General features: G+C 40.7%; 1 protein-coding gene across 1 annotated transcript; it reads left to right on the top strand.

Annotated features, from left to right (window-relative positions):
• The first annotated feature begins 5,710 nt into the window (after window positions 1-5,710).
• Window positions 5,711-17,712, top strand: INSL6 (insulin like 6). The gene is made up of 2 exons (XM_075558858.1): window positions 5,711-5,981; window positions 17,375-17,712. Exons 1-2 carry the CDS (start codon window positions 5,711-5,713, stop codon window positions 17,710-17,712), a joined length of 609 nt encoding a protein of 202 aa, XP_075414973.1.
• Window positions 17,713-18,972: the final 1,260 nt, after the last annotated feature.

Here is an 18,972-nt window from a genome sequence, read left to right as displayed (position 1 = left end):
AGTGCGATCACGAGGTGCCAAAGGGACCAGGTATAAGGCATCATGCAAAAAAAAAAAAAAAGATATATGTGTGTATGTGTATGTATATATATGTGTGTATGTATGTGTATATATATGTGTATGTATGTGTATATGTATATGTATATATATATACCATATTGAATGAAGGGGGAAGTGCAGAGTGGAGACCCAAGGCCCAAGTGTCGGCCAATGGAGATCCCCTCATAGAGGGGTTTAGGAGAGGAGATGGGTTAATTAGGGTGCGAGGTAGTTCCGATGAAGAACACAGCTTTCCCCCAGACCCTGGATGCTTCCTCCCCCCAACTACCATGATCCGAATTCTACCTTGCAGGGCTGGATAGGGCAGAGGTTGTACACTGGTGCATATGAGGGCTGGAAGCACAGGGAATCCAGGGTGGATGATACCTTCAGGACCAAGGGTGTGAGGGGTGATGCTGGGAGAGTGGAGGGTGAGTGGGTTGGAAAGGGGGAACTGATTACAAGGATCCACATGTGACCTCCTCCCTGGGAGAGGGACGGCAGAGAAGGGGGGGGAAGGGAGACTCCGGATAGGGCAAGATATGACAAAATAACAATGTATAAATTACCAAGGGCACATGAGGGAGGGGGGAGCGGGGAGGGAGGGGGGAAAAAAAAGAGGACCTGATGCAAAGGGCTTAAGTGGAGAGCAAATGCTTTGAGAATGATTGGGGCAGGGAATGTATGAATGTGCTTTATACAATTGATGTATGTATATGTATGGATTGTGATAAGAGTTGTATGGGTCCCTAATAAAATGTAAAAAAAGAAAAGAGGAGAAAAAAAAGAAAATGATTAGGGCAAAGAATGTACAGATGTGCTTTATACAATTGATGTATGTATATGTATGGACTGTGATAAGAGTTGTATGAGCCCCTAATAAATTGTTTAAAAAATTGTTTAAAAAAAAATAAAAAGATAAAAGGGTAAAATAAATAAAACTCTAATAATAGGGCAATGATTGTACAAATGTGCTTTACACAATTGATGTATTATGAATTGTGATAAGAGTTGTATGATTTATAACCCTAATAATTAAATATATAAATAAAATAATTTTTATTACCACATAATTCACAAGTCCTATCATTCTATAGTTTAATCACTTCAAGAAGAGCTGTACAATAATATCACACTCAATTTTAGAACATTTTCTTCATTCGTGTTCCCATGATTGTTAGCTCCCCATTTCCCCTCAACCATATCCTCAGGGAACCATTAATCCAGTTACTGTATCTATACATTTTACCTGTCATGGATTTCATATATAGTAAAACATTTAAACAAAGAAACAAAGTGAAACAGAGGAAAATATAAATCAAAAAGCTGAAATATTATAAACTAGAGCAAATTTAAAATGGGTCAAAAGGGAGATCAAATGATAAGGCATTAAATTTTAGCCTTATTACATCTGCAATAATCCACATTCTGCATATTGTAAGGATTTTCATATCCCTGATCTATGGTCAGAGAGGATTCACTACAATCTTATGCCATGTGTATTTCCCCTTTACTTTTTAAAAACACTAAAAAAACTTTTAAATGGGTCAAAATGGAGATCAAATGATACATTTTAACCTGTGTCTGCCATAACTGGACTTTACAATGCTCTCACAAGCCTATTTACATCCCCCCCATCAAATTCCCCAATTTTGTTCATATCTATACACAAAGTTATTTCCCAAATTCTTCCCTAGTGATATAGTGGTTACAAGTTAGGCAGCAAACTGCAGTGTACTATGTTCAAAACCAATAGCCATTCCATGGGAGAAAGGCAGTTTTCTACTCCCATAGAGTGTCTTTCTTGAAAACTCACAGGGGCAGTCTACCCTGACCTAAGGTAGCTAGGAGTTGGCATGACTTAATGGCAGCGAGGTGTTTTTTTATTCCCCTTTGGATGGACTGACATAGTAGCTGCAACCGTATGTTCAAGCACATGAGCAACAGTGAAGATGGCACAGGACGGAGCAGTGTTTCCTTCCATTGTACATGCAAAGTGTTCCTATGATTCACAACAGCTCAAGGGTACATAACAACAATGCCCATTGAATAAACAGGGTAAAAAATAAACTCCTTAGTTGTAGGGAAACAAACACTGACTCCTCCTGAGATGTCCTCTGACTGGCCCCCTTGTGCCTACATGGCTTATCTTCTCGTCCAAACCAAAAGCCCAAAACAAAACACAAAGTTGCTCTGGGGTGCCAGGAAGTCGGTTCAACCCATAGAAATCCTATGCCCAATAGGACAAACTCTTGCACCATCCTCACAATTGCTCTATGTTTAAGTCGATTTTTGTAGGAGATACTGTGTCAATCCATCTTCTTGAGGGCCTTCCTCTATTTTTTGCTGCCCTTCTACTTTACTAAGCATGCTATCCTTCTTGACGGACTGGTCTCTACTAATAACGTCCAAAGTACATGAGATGAAATCTCACCACACTTGCTTCTAAGGAGATTCCAGTTGTACTTCTTCCAAGATAGATTTGCTTGTTCTTTTAGCAGTCCACAGTACTCTCAATACACTTCACCAGCACATAATTCAATACATCAATTCTTCTTCAGCCTTCTTTATTCAATGTCCAACTTTCACATCCATAAGAGGCAACTGAAAACATCATAGCTTGAGCCACCTGCACTTAAGTCCTCAAAGTAGCATCCCTGATTTTCAACACTTTAAAGAGGTCTTGTGCAGCACATTTATCTAATCTTTTGATCTACTGACTGCTGCTCCCATGAGCATTGATTGTGGATCCAAGCAAGACAAATCCTTGACAACTTAAATCTTTTTTCCACATCCAGGACAGATGATCCCTTCAGGACCAGTGGTCAGAGTGGCAATACCGGGAGGGTGGAGGGAAGGTGGGGTGGAAAAGGGAAACTGATTACAAGGATCTACATATAACCTCCTCCCTAGGAGGTAGACAACAGAAAAGTGGGTGAAGGGAGACGACGCACAGTGTAAGATATGACAAAATAATAATAATTTATTAAGTGTCAAGGGTTCATGAGGGAGGGGAGAACAGGGAGGGAGGGGGAAAATGAGGAGCTGATACCAAGGGCTCAAGCAGAAAGCAAATGTTTTGAGAATGAGGACTGCAACAAATGTACAAATGGATGGATGCATGGATTGTGATGAGCTGTACGAGCCCCCAGTAAAATGATTTTAAAAACAGTTGATATATGGATTGTAATAAGAGCTGTAAGAGCCCCCAATAAAATGATTTATAAAAACAAACAATCTTTTCTCCGCTAATCATGATGTTCAGTCACAAGAATTTTGGTTTCCTTTGCAATATGTTATAATCCACACAAAAGTTGCAAACATTGAACTTCATCAATAAGTGCTTCCAATCCTCCTCATTGTCAGCATACAAGACTGTGTCATGTGCTTATCACAGGTTATTAATAAGCCTTCCTCCAAGTTTGATGCCACATTCTTCCTCATATAGTCTAGCTTTTAAAAAAAGTTTTTTAGTTTTTTTTCTCAGCTCCCCCTTTCTATCCCACCTTTCTCTTACCCGCCTGGTATTGCTGCTCTCATTATTGGTCCTAAGGGGGTTATATGTCCTGGATTCCCTGTTCCAGCTCTGATCTGCACCAGTGCACATGCTTTGGTCTAACCCGGTTTGTAAGGTAGAATTGGGATCATGATAGTGGGGTGGGGAAGAAGCATTAAAGAAACTAGAGGAAAGTTGTATGTTTCATCGGTGCTATTTGGCATCCTGGCTGGCTTGTCTCTTACCCACGCCCCTTTTGTAAGGGGATGTCCAGTTTTCTACAGACGGGCTTTAGGTCTTCACTCTGTACTCCCCCTTATTCACAAGGATATAATTTTTGTAAGCCTTACTCTGTTTGTAGGATGTTTGCCTTGAAGTAACTGTGGGTCCAGAGAACCACCCTGATCCAGGTGTCCTTCCTGGTTCCATATAATCTAGCTTTTAAGCAAACATTAAGCTCTGTGATAGTTAGGTTTTGTGTCAAGTTGGCTGGACCAGAGCTTTCAGTAGTTTGGCAATAATCTACCATGATATGATCTAACACAATGTAATCAACTCCATCCTGGGATCTAATATAACATAATTTGCTGTGCACATCTAGCAGTTGTGGTGCTCAGCCCCTTGTGAGGTCAGTCTTGGATGCAACTGGAAGAAAGACTCATCAGGGTGTGCTCTGCTCTCTTTAAAGCAGGTTCTGTGGGACCGCTTGTCACTTCTACTAGATCTGGATCCTCCATCTGGTTCATCAACCTTCTGCCATATAGCCTGCTTCTCTTGAGAGTTCATCACCAGACTGCCAACCTTGGATACATTTGATCCCTCATCCATCAGTGTTTGGTTTTTAATTACTACATCTTCCTGTTTCCTGGTTCATTAGCCCCAGCAGTTACAGGAGTCAGCAGAAGCCTCCAACTTATCAACTGACCCATAAACTTGAACTAGACTGGACTTACCATCCTTTACAATTGTGTAAGCCGTACATTTCTTTCTACATTCATATATAAATGTGTCACTGGTTTTGCTTCTCTACAGAAACCAGCCAAACACAGTGGTCCTATAGAGCCAAGTAAAACCATGGGGTTTCCAAGGCCAAGTAGAACCATGGGGCTGAAGCAGACTGCTGTATCTTTCTCACAAAGGGGAGCTAGTGGGTTCCTCAGTCAGAAGCCAAGTCCCTTTAACCAGTGCCATCAGAGCTCTTTTTCTGAGGCATCACACACAAAGGGGCTTCAAAATTTTTCCCAAAATGGAATAATCCCACATCTTCATTCCATTCTCCCATGAACTTTTGGAAGGCCCCTCGAATATATGTACTTAAAATGATAAAAGTCATCTAGGGCCATTGCCCTTCACTTCCCTGCTCTCTCCCATAACTCGGTAAATTATCCCACCTAAAAATGGGCATCATACTGGTACACTTAGAAGGAACATCGTAGGGGGTGGCTATCACAAAGCAATTACAATTTGACAGTAGACTTATCAACTGGAATCTGTAACTGGAAGAACTAGGTTTTCATCCAAGGTCCCTCAGAACAGCAGCCCTCCGCCTTTGTTCTGGAGAGAGAAGTTAAGGCCAATTTCTCCCTAGAACGGAGCAGCTTTCAGAAACATTGGACTTACTAGGAATCGTGCCTGCATGTTGCAAATACTGGCCCAATTTGCCAGGGGCAGCGGGAAGCAAGAAGGGCCTGGCCCTGCCTTTGGGAACCTCGGGACGGGAGTTCTCACACAAGAACGCAAATGGGAGGAGGTTTCTGAGGAAACCAGGCCTCCTGGACAAACACAGGCAAGGAGAGGAGGGAAGCGGGAGGCGGCACATTCCCGTGTGCCACTGCAAGACAAGAGTCATCCAGTGAGGAAGGCGAGGGAAACAGTACTGGGGGCCTTTGCTTTAAGAAATGAGCCCACTACCTTCTGGGGCCTGAGAGCTGCAGCTCGGAGCCGCCACCTTCGTTGTCGCGGTCTCGGGCTTTCCCTCAGCGAGGACGCTGCACGCGCTCAGAGACCCCGTTCTCGCCGCCTCGCAGTTCTCGCGAGGCCAGCACGCACGTCTCTTTGCAGTTCTCGCGAGATCCGCACGCGCCCAGAAGCCCGCAGGGTACGCGCAGGCGTAGAGCAGGGCTGGGCGTCGGGCTTTCCGTTAGGAGCCCCTCCAGGCTTGTTGGCGACCCAGGGATGCCGCGTCCTCGTCCCTGCTGCTTGTGTCGCCTGCAGTTCGGACTCCTGGTGGTGCTGTGCTCCCTGGAGCTAGGCAGCGCCACCGTGCCCAGAAAGCTTTGCGGCAGGCACCTGCTGATGGCACTAGAGAAACTCTGCGGCTTAACAAACTGGAGCACGTTCGACGAGAAAACCTTTCATTGGCAGCTGCTGCCCCGCGCTGTGATCTCAGGCGAGCAGCCCCGCACTCAGGTGCCCTTCCTTCTCAGGGACACAAACACAAAGCCAGGTAACAGATCCAAACCAAAGGCGTGCCTGGCCTGGTCTGCGCTGCCCGAACAAACCCAGGGAATACTCCATCTCCATCTCTCTTATGCACACACCCAAACTCGGTGCCATCTAGCCTATTCCAACTCATAGCGACCCTATAGGAGGGGATAGGACCACCCCTTTGGGTTTCTAAGGCCGTTAAATCATTATGGGAGCAAAAAGCCGTCTTCCTGCTGAGCAGCTGGTGGCTTGCAACTGCTGACCCGGCGTTTACCACCCCAGCTTGTAACCCTGTAAGCCCAGAGCCCTTCACGCAAAAGTAGTGTATGTGTATGGAGAGTGCACAGAGTCTCTATGAGCCTTTAAAACATAACCCAGAATAAATCAGTGTACACATAGGGGAACTCGCCTTTATGGAAGGAAGCTGCTGCTTCCCTAGCATCCCCTGTCTGCAGCACACTTGTTACCCTGCAGACTCCCTTTTTGCCCTTAAAAGCCCAACTTCAGTATCCCGCTTTCTTGAAATTTACCACTAAGCCTTTCATAGCTAATCACTTCTGCTTCACTGCCACCACTGCGATCAATACAGAACTTGTTGCCCTGAAGTGACCACATGTAACAAGAGTAGAACTGCCCCCTGCGGTTTTCTTGGCTGTAATCTTTATGGAAACAGATCATGGGGCATGTCTTTCATATTTTCACGAAATGGGTTCCAAAGTAAGAGAAAGACAAAATCATCTGTGCCACCCGGGGACCTTGATTGTCATCAGGACCAGGGATATCAATTGCAGGCCCCAGTACAATATGTAAATACAAGATTCCTTGCTGAAAAATCAGGAGGCATTACTGGTATCAAAATTTAGGGTTTGTTTTATTCTGAGTATCTCCTCTGCTCACATGCATAATCCTTGATCCCATCAGACTTCACTTAGGAAGTAGACATACTTAACTTACAAGTTCAAAGGTAAAATTACTGAGAAATGCCAGACAGTGACAACAGGACATTAAACCCAAGTCAGAGCCCCTCTACATTCTAGGCCTATTCTACAGCACAAATCTTTCCCATAAAGCCAACCCTGCAGAACATCCCAATTTATAGAGACTCTCTTAGGCATGCTTATATCTGAAATGCTGAGCTGAGAGGCTACTGCATAAACTCATCAAATCAATCCTGATTCTTAGCACGCCGAGCACATTTTCATAACATTTCATTAAAATGTATGTATTAATATATAGATATAGATAACTATGAAAGTAAAGAATAAAAACCATTTTTCTTGAAATTAAAAATATAGGTGTTATAGGGCTACAGGACAGTGTAGAACTGCTCCTTAGGATAGGAGAGATTGTCAATCTTTATACTACCACCTGTCAGTTTGTCACACTGAGGTAGTTTGTGTATTGCTGTGACTGTGAAAGCTGCGTCACTCGTATTTCAATTGTCAGTAGGCTCACCCAAAGTGAACAGGTTTCAGCAGAGACTCTAGACTAAAACTTACAGACCAAGAAGGACTTAGCTGCCCATTTCTGAGGAAGGAGCTGCTGAAACCTTATGCATAGCTTTGAAACATTGTCAGATACTGAAGGCCTAATGAACGAAAGCAGAATGTTGTTGGAGATACCGGGTCGGATGGCACTCAAAATGTGACCAAGGAGGAACTGATTTTGTGGCGTATAGTCAACTGTGGTAACATAAGTCGTGTAAAACCTGTGAGAGTGGAGCCTTCAGGATGATCATTTGCTGTTAGAGCATGACTCAAGATAAAGAGAAACCACTGCAAAAATCTGCTAATGATTGGAACTTGCAGTGTGTGAAGTACGAATCTAGGCAATTTGGAAGTCATCAAAAATGCGATGGAATGCATGAAGATTGATATCCCAGGCATTAGTGAGCTGAAATGAACTGGTAGTGGCCATTTTAAATTAGGAAATGATGTGATTTACTGTGCCAGGAAAAACACAAGAGAAATGGTTTGGCATTCCTTGTCAAAGAAGACATTTTAAATCAATCACAGTGTATAATGCTGTCTGTGATAGTATTATATCTATCCACCTTCAAGGAAATCCAGTCAATAAACTATTATTCAAATGTATGTACCCACCACAAAAGCCAGGGCTAGAGAAATGGAAGCATTATACCAATATCTTTATTCTGAAATTGATCAAACATAATCAAGAAATAATTGATCATTACTGGTGATTGAAATGCAAAAGTTAGGAATGCAAAAGTTAGAGGAAGGAGTTAGGAAACAAGGATTTAAGTGATTGAAAAGAACCTGGAGATCACATGATAGAATTTTGCAAAACCAAGGACTTATTCATAGCAAATACCTTTTTCATCAACACAAAAGGTGACTATTCACTACTCTAGATGGAATACACAAAAATCAAATTGACTATACTTATTGAAAGAGATGATGGAGAAGCTCAATATTAGCAGCTAACATCAAGCTAGGGGCTAATTGCTAATTGTGAAACAGATCATCAATTGTTAATATGTAAATTCAGGATTAAGCTGAAGAAAAAGCTGCAAAACCCAGCATACAACCTTGAGTCTATCCCATCTAAATTTCAAGAACATCTAAAAAATAATGCTTTGAACACCAATGCCAGGCCATCTGATGAGCTGTGGGAGGATATCATGAACATCATTCATGAAGAATGTAAAAGTTCATTAAAAAGACTGAAAAGAAATAAAAGATAAAAATGGATGTCATAAGAGACTCTGAAACTTGCTGTTTGTCACAGAGTATCTAAAGTCAATTGAAGAAAGGGTGACATTAAAGATCTGAATAGAAAATGTCAAAGGGCAGCTCAAGAAGACAAATCCAAATAGAATGAAATGTACACAGTCATAGAATTAGAAAATCCAAAGGGAAGAACATGCTCAGCAGATCTTACACTAAAGGAATTCAAGAAAAAAGCTCCAGCCTCAAGTCGCAATATCAAAAGAATCTTTGGGCAAAATATTGAATGATGCAAGAAGCATCAAGAAAATGGAAAGAATACACAGAGTAACTGTACCAAGACCTAGTTGATATTCCATCATTTCAGGAGGCAGCATATAAGTAAGAACCAATGGTGCTGAAGCTGAACTGAAAGCATCAGCCAAAAATAAGGAATGAATTGAAAAGCTTCCAACAAGCTGATGAAGCACTGGAAGTGCTCATTCATCAGAACCAGGACATCTGGAAGACAGCTACTTGGCTAACCGACTGGAAGAGATCCATATTCGTACCTATTCCAAAGAAAGGTGACCAAACAGAATATTCAACTATAGAACAAAATCACTGATATCACATAGCAATAAAATTTTGCTGATGATCATCCAACAACAGTTGCACCAGTATATTGACAGGGAGCTGCCAGATGTTCAGGCCAGATTCCAAAGAGGATGCGGAGCAAGTATTATAATTGTTGATGGCAGAGAATGCCAGAAAAGATGTTTACTTCTGTTTTATTGATTATGCAAGACATTGACCGTGTGGATGTGGTGGTTAAATAATCTTGTGTCCACTTGAGGATATTAAGAGTGAAGGGGTAGAGTCTAGCCTGTCAATCAGGTCACAGCCTGATAATGTCTCCATGTGGGCATGGCCTTCTGAGGATTCTGGGAAATTTTCTTTCTCCCTGAGGCAGGTCACACTCTCTTTCTGTTTCACCTCCCTGTTGGCAAGCCACATGAAGCCATGCTGATAGTAGCCAGAGCATTGAAGATGCATCCACCACTATTGGATCTGGAAGAGTTTTCATCCACCTGCCTGTGATCTTCCTGCATGTGCTTCATGAGTCTGGAGAGGAATTTATGGACTAGTATCAGACAAATGGGCTAATATCGGACTTATGGACATGATCCTGCCTGGGCTGGGATGTTTTCTCAATATATAGTTGTTCTTTGATATAAAGTTCTCTCAACATATATGAGTGTCCTTGGATTTGTTTCTCTAGTCAACTTGGCCTAACATTATGGTACTGGGAGTGAGGTACTAGAGAAACAAATCATAAAGATGGAGAGTAGATGCTTGTTTGGCCTCTGCCTCATGGTAGTTTTTCTTCTTTGGCTAGCCAGAGGTCAGATATGGCCATGTAGTTTACTGGGTTGTTTTCTGGAAAGAATATGGGAAGTAAAAGTTTGATTATTTATTTGATTGTTGTCTTTGGTTATTCCTGTTTAAAATGGCAAAAATGAATGTGATTAATGTTTATTTTGGGGGACAAAATTGCCACTTGAATTTCTCAGAGACCATGCTGCTTAGTGAAAAAAAAAAAAAAAAAGGCTGACAGAAGGCCCTTCCCTGGTTTAATGTAGTCAGAGGCCTAAGGCCATATTTTGTATCAAAGGAAAGTTTAGATAAGGCTTAATATAAGTTTAGATAAGGATTGAATTTGACTTTTAAGAATTGAGTTTAGGATCTGGCTGTACTAGGTTTATACTGTTTTCTTTTACCTATTGTTACTGATATAATGAGTGATAGACATGGTTATTGGGAAGTAAAAATAGAGAGTTTGTAAGCCTAATTGCCTCTAGACATTAAATTGGATCTTTAAATGGGTGTAGGACAAGCCTGCAAAGAAGGCTCTGAAAAGATAAGCCTCACCCAGGGTCTTGATTGTCCTGAGATTCATATTTGAAGAGACTTGTCTAGGGGACTGTTGACAGACTGAAGAAAAATGGAATCCTTTGTGGTTTGTGCCTAAAGCTGGGAAATCTGGAGCCATGAAGGAATTCTCCTTTCGAGGTTGACTAGAGAAACAAATCCATAGACACTCTTGTGGGCGTAAAAAAGAGCTTTATATACAAGAGCAATGTACATTAAGAAAACATCCCAGCCCAGTCCAGATCAAGTCCATAAATCTGATATTAGCCTATATGTCTGATACCAATCTATAAAGCCCTCCTCAGACTCACAAAACACATGCAATGATGCTGAATGCAGGAAGACCACAAGCCAGTGGGTGGGAAGTTTTGTGGATGAGTATCCCTGGATTTGTTTCTCTAGTTAACCAAGCCTAACACGGGGGAATAAAGGCATGAAGTGGCTGTCTTACAAACTTTCATAGGAGGTGAGGTGTTGATAGCATTATGGTGTAGGTGTTCATATAAGTGCAATTGTTAGGCATAGGATATTTTTGTTCTTTAATAGAGTATTATGTTTAAATGAAGCTAACACACTTTGAACTGTATGCATTTTAGTTTTTCCTGTTTAGCACAAGTGTGATTTTTACTATTGTCTTTGTTTTCAAAATTATATATGGCTAAAGAGTTACATAAAAGTGTCGTGTTGACAAGGGGGGTCTGTGGTAGTTACATAATCTCGTGTCAACTAGAGGATATTAAGAGTGAAGGGGTGGAGTCAGCCTGTCAATCAGGTCATATCCTGATGATGCCTTCTTGTGGGGATGGCTTTCCCATGAGGATTCTGGGAACTTCCTCTCTTTCTCCTTATAGGCAGGCCACACTCTCTTTTATGTTTGACTTCTTTGTTGACAAGCCACATGGAGCCACACCGATGGCAGCCCAAGCCCTGGAGATGCATCCACTGCCATTGGATCCACAAAACTTTGTACCTGCCAGCCTGTGATCTTCCTGTATGTGCTGTGTCGATCTGAAGAGAAGTTTATGGACTAGTATCAGATATATGGGCTAATATCGGACTTAAGAACTTGATCCTGACTGGGCTGGGATATTTTCTAAATATACAATTACTCTTTGATATAAAGCTCTCTCTTACATATACGAGTGTTATTGGATTTGTTTCTTTAGTCAACATGCCTAACATGGTGGATCATAACTATCAATTACCTTGGGAAGAATGAGAATCCAAGAACAATTTCACTGTGCTCCTGTGGAATTGTACATGGATCAAGGGGCAGTTGTGCAAAAAGAATAAAGGAATACTACATGGTTTAAAATCAGGAAAGTTGTGCTATAAGATTTATACCATATTCAATCTGTATGCTGAGAAAATCATAAAAGAAATTGGTTTATATGAAGAAGAATGTGGCATCAAGATAGGAATAAGGCTTACTGACAACCTGTGATATGCAGATGACACAACTTGCTTGCTGAATTGAGGAATTTAAGCACATGCTGATGAAGATTAAGGATTTCAGCCTTCATTATGGATTACATCTCAATGTAAAAAAAAAAAAAAAGACCAGATTCTCATAACTGGGCCAAATAGGTAGCATGATAATGGAGAAAAGGTTGAAGTTGTCAAGGATCGTGTCTTGTATGGATCCATAATTAATGCTCATAGAAACAGCAGTCTACATGCCAAAAGACTTAATGCATTAGGTAAATCTGCACAAAACCTCTTTAGAGTATTGAAAAGCAAGGATGTTACTTTGAGAACCAAGCCTTCATATTTTCAGTTGCCTCATATGCATGTGAAAGTTGGACAGAAGTTGGAAAGACAACCAAAGAAGAATTGATGCATTTGGACTGTGGGGTGCTGGATAAGAATCCTTAAAGTAGCATAGACTGCTAAAAGGACAAACCGATGTGTTATGGAAGAAGTACAGCCAGAGCTGCTTAAAGGCAAGGATAGTGAGACTTTGTCTTACATAACATAGTTTGGACATGTTTTCAGGAGATACCTGTCCCTGGAGATGGACCGCTTGTTTGGTAAAGGAGGAGACTAGCAAAGGAGTGGAAAAGCCCTTAAGGAGATAGATTGGCACCATAGCTGCAGCAAAGGGTTTAAGCAGAGAGACAAGTGTGAGGATGGTGCAGGACCAGGCATTGTTCTTTCTCTTCTGTCTAAGGTTACTATGGGTTTGATCCAACTCGATGACACCCAACAACAACAAATTACAGAAACAGTAGCCATATCTTTCTTCCACCTACTGCATGTTATGAAGTACCCCCTTGAGTTGGGTCTAATTCATGACTGCCCAGTATACAATAGAGTAGGCAACCGCCCAATCCTTCACCTGTACACAACAGAATAGGACACTGCCCAATCATGCACCATCTTCACAACAGTTGTCATGTTTGAGCCACTGTGTCAATCTAGCCTGTTGAGGATCTTCCCTCTTGCCCTGAACCTCAACTTTACCAAGCATAATGGCCTTCTCTAGGGACAATACTCTTGATATGTAAGCCTGTGTTAGTCTGGGTAGGCTAGAGACACAAATTTACAGACACTCATATGTGTACAAGAAAGAGCCTTAGGGACAAGAGCAATAGAATATTGAGAAAACACCCCAGCCCAGTCCAGACCAAGTCCGTAAGTCTGATATTAGCCCATATGTCTGAATGTCTGATATCAATCTATAAAGTCCTCTTCAAACTCAAGAAACACATGCAATGATACCGAATGCAGGAAGATCACAGGCCAGTGGGTGGACAGTCTTCTTGATCCAGTGATGGTGGAAAGATCTCGGCGCCAGCATAGGTCTCCACGTGGCTCCTCCAGGTCCAGGGCTCTCGCTGCCATCAGCACAGACAATGTGTCTTGTCAGTAGAGAGTCTCTCAGCAAGTAAGCATGTGTCCCACCTCCAATGAGCTATTTATCTCCTTAGCGCCTCCCAATGAGGTCATCAAGCTGCGACCTGATTGACAGGCTAGCTACCACCCCTTCACTCTGAAACCTCAAATTGACACCAGATCATATAACTACCACAGAGTCCAAAGTACATGAAATGAAGTCTTGCCATTTTAACTTCTGGCTGCACTACTTCTATGACAGATTTTTGTGTCCTCCTTACAGTCCATGATATTTTCAATAATCCTTGACAACACAATAATCCAAATGTATCGATTCTTCTGTGCTCCACACTTGTCCAGTTTTCATAAGCCTATGAAGTCCTTGAATATATCCTGGCTTGGGTTAGAACCACTTTAGCCCCGAAAGTAACATCGTTGGTCTTCAATATTGTAAGGAGTTTCTGTGCAGTAGAAATGCCCAATACAATAATGTCACTTTGATAACTCGACAGCTTCTCAGGAGGGTTTATTGTGGATCTAAGTCAGATGAAATCCTGACTTTTTTTGTGTATCATGTGGTTTATTGGGCTGAGGGTGAGGGTTTTAGTTTTCTTCACATTGGGTGTGATCCACACTGAAGGTTGCAGTCCTTGATCATCAGTAAGTGCCTCAAGTCCTTCTTGCTTTCAACAAGCAAGGTGGTGTCCCCTTCATATTTCAGGTTAAGCTTTCTCCAATCCTGATGCCTTGTCTTTTTCACACAGTCCAGCTTCTCGGCATACAGATTAAATTAGTATGGTGAAAGGGTACAACCCTGACACACCTTTCCTGACTTGAAACCATGCAGCATCTGTGTGTTCAGTTTGCACAAATGCCTTAATCCATATACCAGTTCTACATGAGCACAATGGAGTGTTCTGGATTCCCATTCTTCTCAAGGCTATCCATAGTGTTTTATGACCCACAGAGCCAAAAGCCTTAGCATGGTCAGTAAAACACAAATTAACATCCTTCTGGAATTTTCTGCTTTCAGCCAAGATCCATCTGGCACCAGCAATTATATCCTTCATACCACGTCATCTTCTGAATCTGGCTTGATTTTCTGGCAGCTTCCTGTCAATATACTGTTGCAAAACTTACTTGCACCTGTTAGCAATGCTGTTATTTGATCATTTCCACACTCTTTTGGGTCATCTTACTTTGGAATGGGCACAAATCTGGATCTTCCAGTCAGTTGGCCAGATTCCAAATCCACTGGCATAGATGAGGCTTTGACGTGTACCTTTTTAGCTAGTTCCTAGTTTCCTTCTTTCATGAAAGCTTCCTTATGCCTTTTGTCACCCTTTAAGAACATGTGCACTTCATCTATGAAGCTTTTTCTTCAGCCACCAAGATAATCTAATACCTTTTCCCTTTGATGCCTATTTATCTCATTATAATTACTGATTACTTGCTTTTTGACATCAAGCTTAACATTTAATAATCCACAGTTCAGCTTATGTATTTAAGGGTAAAGTTATTAAAGAGTGTTATGATAGAATTTTGTAACTAAAAGGGATTCACCAAAATAGCTTCAAGGAAAGGGAGTTACAAAGCCAGCTTTAGAAATGGACCCGAAAATGCTCTGGAGAGCCTTGGGAAGCACGTCAGTTTGTGGCAATGACCTGTCTCTGTTGGAGTCTTTCATTCTGCCTGTCTCCGTTTAGGCTTAGTTTATCACAAGCCTCCCTGAAACCTTTCAGCTTTTAGTCTGAGTCATTTTCACATGATTTCTTCATCCGTTTCAAAGAGAAAAATTTATTGGGCAACTTACATTTTTTCACATAGCATGGATTACTGTGGGCCACTGTAACAGATTGGTCTGGTCCCTACTTCTATGCAACTGTGACTAGAGGGTACAGTCCTATGGTTCAGAACATGACTGAAGTGACCTTCTAAGGGCCACTGGAAAATATATTCTCCTAGAAGAGACTGTAAATGGACTAGGACCATGAGAGAAATTCGACAGGCCCCCAAACAATTATTTCCTGGAGTTATTTTTTTCCCCAATAAGACAGAATGAGTTAAGAGCAGTCTGATGGTGAATATTAGTAGCAATCAGTTACTTGAATATTAGTATGGTGAATATTAGTAGCAATCAGTTACTTGAATATTAGTATGGTGAATATTAGTAGCAATCAGTTACTTGAATATTAGTATGGTGAATATTAGTAGCAATCAGTTACTTGAATATTAGTATGGTGAATATTAGTAACAATCAGATACCTTGAGTGTATCACCACTCCTCCACTTCTTTAGATTTCAATGAACAATGGCTTGTTTATACTATATGTCTAATTTATAAAATGTGACTATAGATGACCTGAGTTTTAAAATTGGGCAAAGACAAGGAAATAGAAGATAGGTAAAGTAGGAAATAGGGAAATATGGAAAGAGGAAGGAGAATAAGTGATGTTATATTGTGGGGATTGTGATTAGTAACATGAAATTGTGTATGAGTGAGGGGCGATGCTGGGAGAGTTGAGGGTGAGTGGGTTGGAAAGGGGGAACTGATTACAAGGATCCACATGTGACCTCCTCCCTGGGAGAGGGACGGCAGAGAAGGGGTGGAAGGGAGACTCCGAATAGGGCAAGATATGACAAAATAATGATGTATAAATTACCAAAGGCACATGAGGGAGGGGGGAGTGGGGAGGGAGGGGAAAAAAAAGAGGACCTGATGCAAAGGGCTTAAGTGGAGAGCAAATGCTTTGAGAATGATTGGGGCAGGGAATGTATGGATGTGCTTTATACAATTGATGTATGTATATGTATGGATTGTGATAAGAGTTGTATGAGTCCCTAATAAAATGTAAAAAAATTGTGTATGAATTATTGAATGGAAAAGTGATTTGCTCTGTAATCCTTCACCCAATTCACAATAAAAGAAAAAGTGGGCAAAGAATTTGAGGTCACTTCTCCAAGGATATACAAATGACCAAAACTACATGAAAAGATCCTCAATACCATTAGTCATTAGGAAAATACAAAGCAAAACCACTTTTTCTTATTATAGGATGACTATAATTAAAAAATGGAAATTAACCAGCATTGGCAAGGATATAGAGAACCTTGAACTCTTCCATATTGATGGTAGGAATGTAAAATGTGCCACCATTGTGGAAGATAGTTTGGTGGTTTCTCAAAAAAGTAATTATAAAACCACCTATTATCCAACAGTTCAACTTCTGGACAGATGCACTCAAGAGAATTCGAAATATATGCTCACATAAAAACTTGTAAACAAACATTAATGGCTGCATTCAAAACATACTCAAAGTGGAAACAACCCCATCTACCAACTGATGAACAGCTAAGAAACATGGCATCTAGTTAATGAAATACTGTAGTCAAACACGAATGAAATAGCGATTCATGCTATAGCATGACTGACCCTTTAAAACATTATGGTGTGAGAAGCCAGGCACAAAGGCCACATATGATTCAATTTCCATGAAATAGCTAGAATCAGCAAGTCCCTAAAGGAAGAATGATGCTGAGGGGCTCACGTGCTGGCAGGAGAGTGACATGGAAGTGACTGCCAATGGCATGGTGTTTCTTTTGGGGGGTGGTGGTGACAGAAATGTTCTGGAATTTGATAGTGGCAATGGCTGTACCTTGTGAAAATACTAACACCCATTGAAGTGTATGCTTTACAATGCATGTATATGTGAATCATATTGCATATGAATCATACCTCAATGAGATAGCTTAGTACAAACTATATGCCAAGGTTTCGAAGTCTTTTTATAAGAAAATGCTACCTACAACTACTTCACTTAAAATCACTCTTTTTAATAGCCATGCTTTTTACTTAAAATGGAATTTCTTGCTTTTTCAATAATTAACTGATTTTAGCATTCTAAAATTAGCAATAAAATTTCATCCAAGAGTACTTTCATAAAGTAGTCACTTTTTTCCTTCTTCTTGTCTCTCACAGTACCAACTGCAGTCGTTATGGAAGAAGCAATAAGCAAGATGAAGATGCAGCCACTACCTGGGACTTCACCTCAAAAGAGCACACCCCCACCTGATAATACTAGAGAATTTTCTTCATCGTATCTCATTCCATACAGTCCTGAGATGGTGGCATTTCAGGAGAAAAAATCAGACAAAATGAAAACCTTAAGCAATTGGTTTTGGGGGAATCATCCCCAAAGAAAACGCAGAGGATATTCAGAAAAGTGTTGTCTTAAAGGATGTACAATAGAGGAACTTAGCATTGCGTGCTTTCCGTATGTTGATTACAGAAAGTTAGAAATGGGCCATCAATTGTGACTGAGTTATACTAACCATCATAGGCATTATACTAACTTAATAAAAGTGGAATATATTTTACCTTTTTTTGGTAATTGTGCTTGTAGGTTCAATGCTATGAACAGTATCTAAATGGATGCAAGCACTTGACAACACTTGGTAAAAGCAAGAATGTAAACATTTCTGGTGACTTTTTCATTTTTAATATATTTAAGGATATTACTGGAAGTGGCATGATGTCATGTAGACATCTAAAATTTCTCTTTCTTACCATTATGGTAGAAATTCCTTTAAGCTATAATTAGGTTATAGAACCTTCTGCATTCCATCTCTGTAGCACAGAGACTGGTGTCAGGGAGATGAGGCTCATTCCATTGTGCCAATACATCCGTCCCACCAAGTGAAATGTAAATGACTACTACTAGGAACTACTACTGTATTATGATCAATCATAGATTTACTGTTGCCCACTTGAGGTCCTTAACATAGTAACTGCTCATATTTTCTTCACAATTTCTGTTGTGGACTTAAAGTCTTCAGTCAATATCTTTAGGTATAGGCATAAAACCTTACAGGTACTGACAGGTGAATCTGAGAATGTGTTCAAAATAGAATTCTGAAGTCCTACCCAAGCCTATGAAGCAGAAACTCTGGGTGTACAGGCCTTTCATGTCATTCTGACGTACACAAAAGTTTAAGAACCACTTATATGGTAAGGTAGTCACTACTGAACATTGTTGAAATCTTGCAAGTTATGTGCTTGTGTGTCTATCACTAAATATCGATGATATATTACACCAAGCTCTGTGGGGCTTTTTTCCACCTTATATCTACATGTGAAATAATCTTAAGGCTGAGTAATAACAAAAATCCAAAGAATATAGGCTATTTCTATTTAACATCCATTAAGTCAGTAACCATCACTTGAAACCTTTCTCCCCTAGTGCCCTTCCCCAAAGTGTACTGTAATGTTCTTTTCAATTAAATATTTTGTTTCTACTTGGTTCTGGTAACTTCTTGGAACAAAAAAGTCCTTATGTCTGTATTAGGTACACTTCCAGGGTATAAATAAATACATTTTGAAATTTTATTAGTTCTACAGGACAGTCTGTTTTCAGTTATCTTTAATATAGGGCACCACCTGTTCAGAGACAAAATGACATTGACGTTGAGGAGTGAGGTAGGTTTGCTAAGGATTAAGTGAAAATGCACCACTGAAAACAGCCTTTCCTTAAGCCAAAATAGAGTGATGACTTGGGGCCAGTTTGCAGATTACAGGTC

The sequence above is a fragment of the Tenrec ecaudatus genome, chromosome 10 (genome assembly GCF_050624435.1).
Source record: "Tenrec ecaudatus isolate mTenEca1 chromosome 10, mTenEca1.hap1, whole genome shotgun sequence".
NCBI lineage: Eukaryota > Metazoa > Chordata > Mammalia > Afrosoricida > Tenrecidae > Tenrec > Tenrec ecaudatus.
This window is presented reverse-complemented; position numbering and strand designations above follow the sequence as displayed.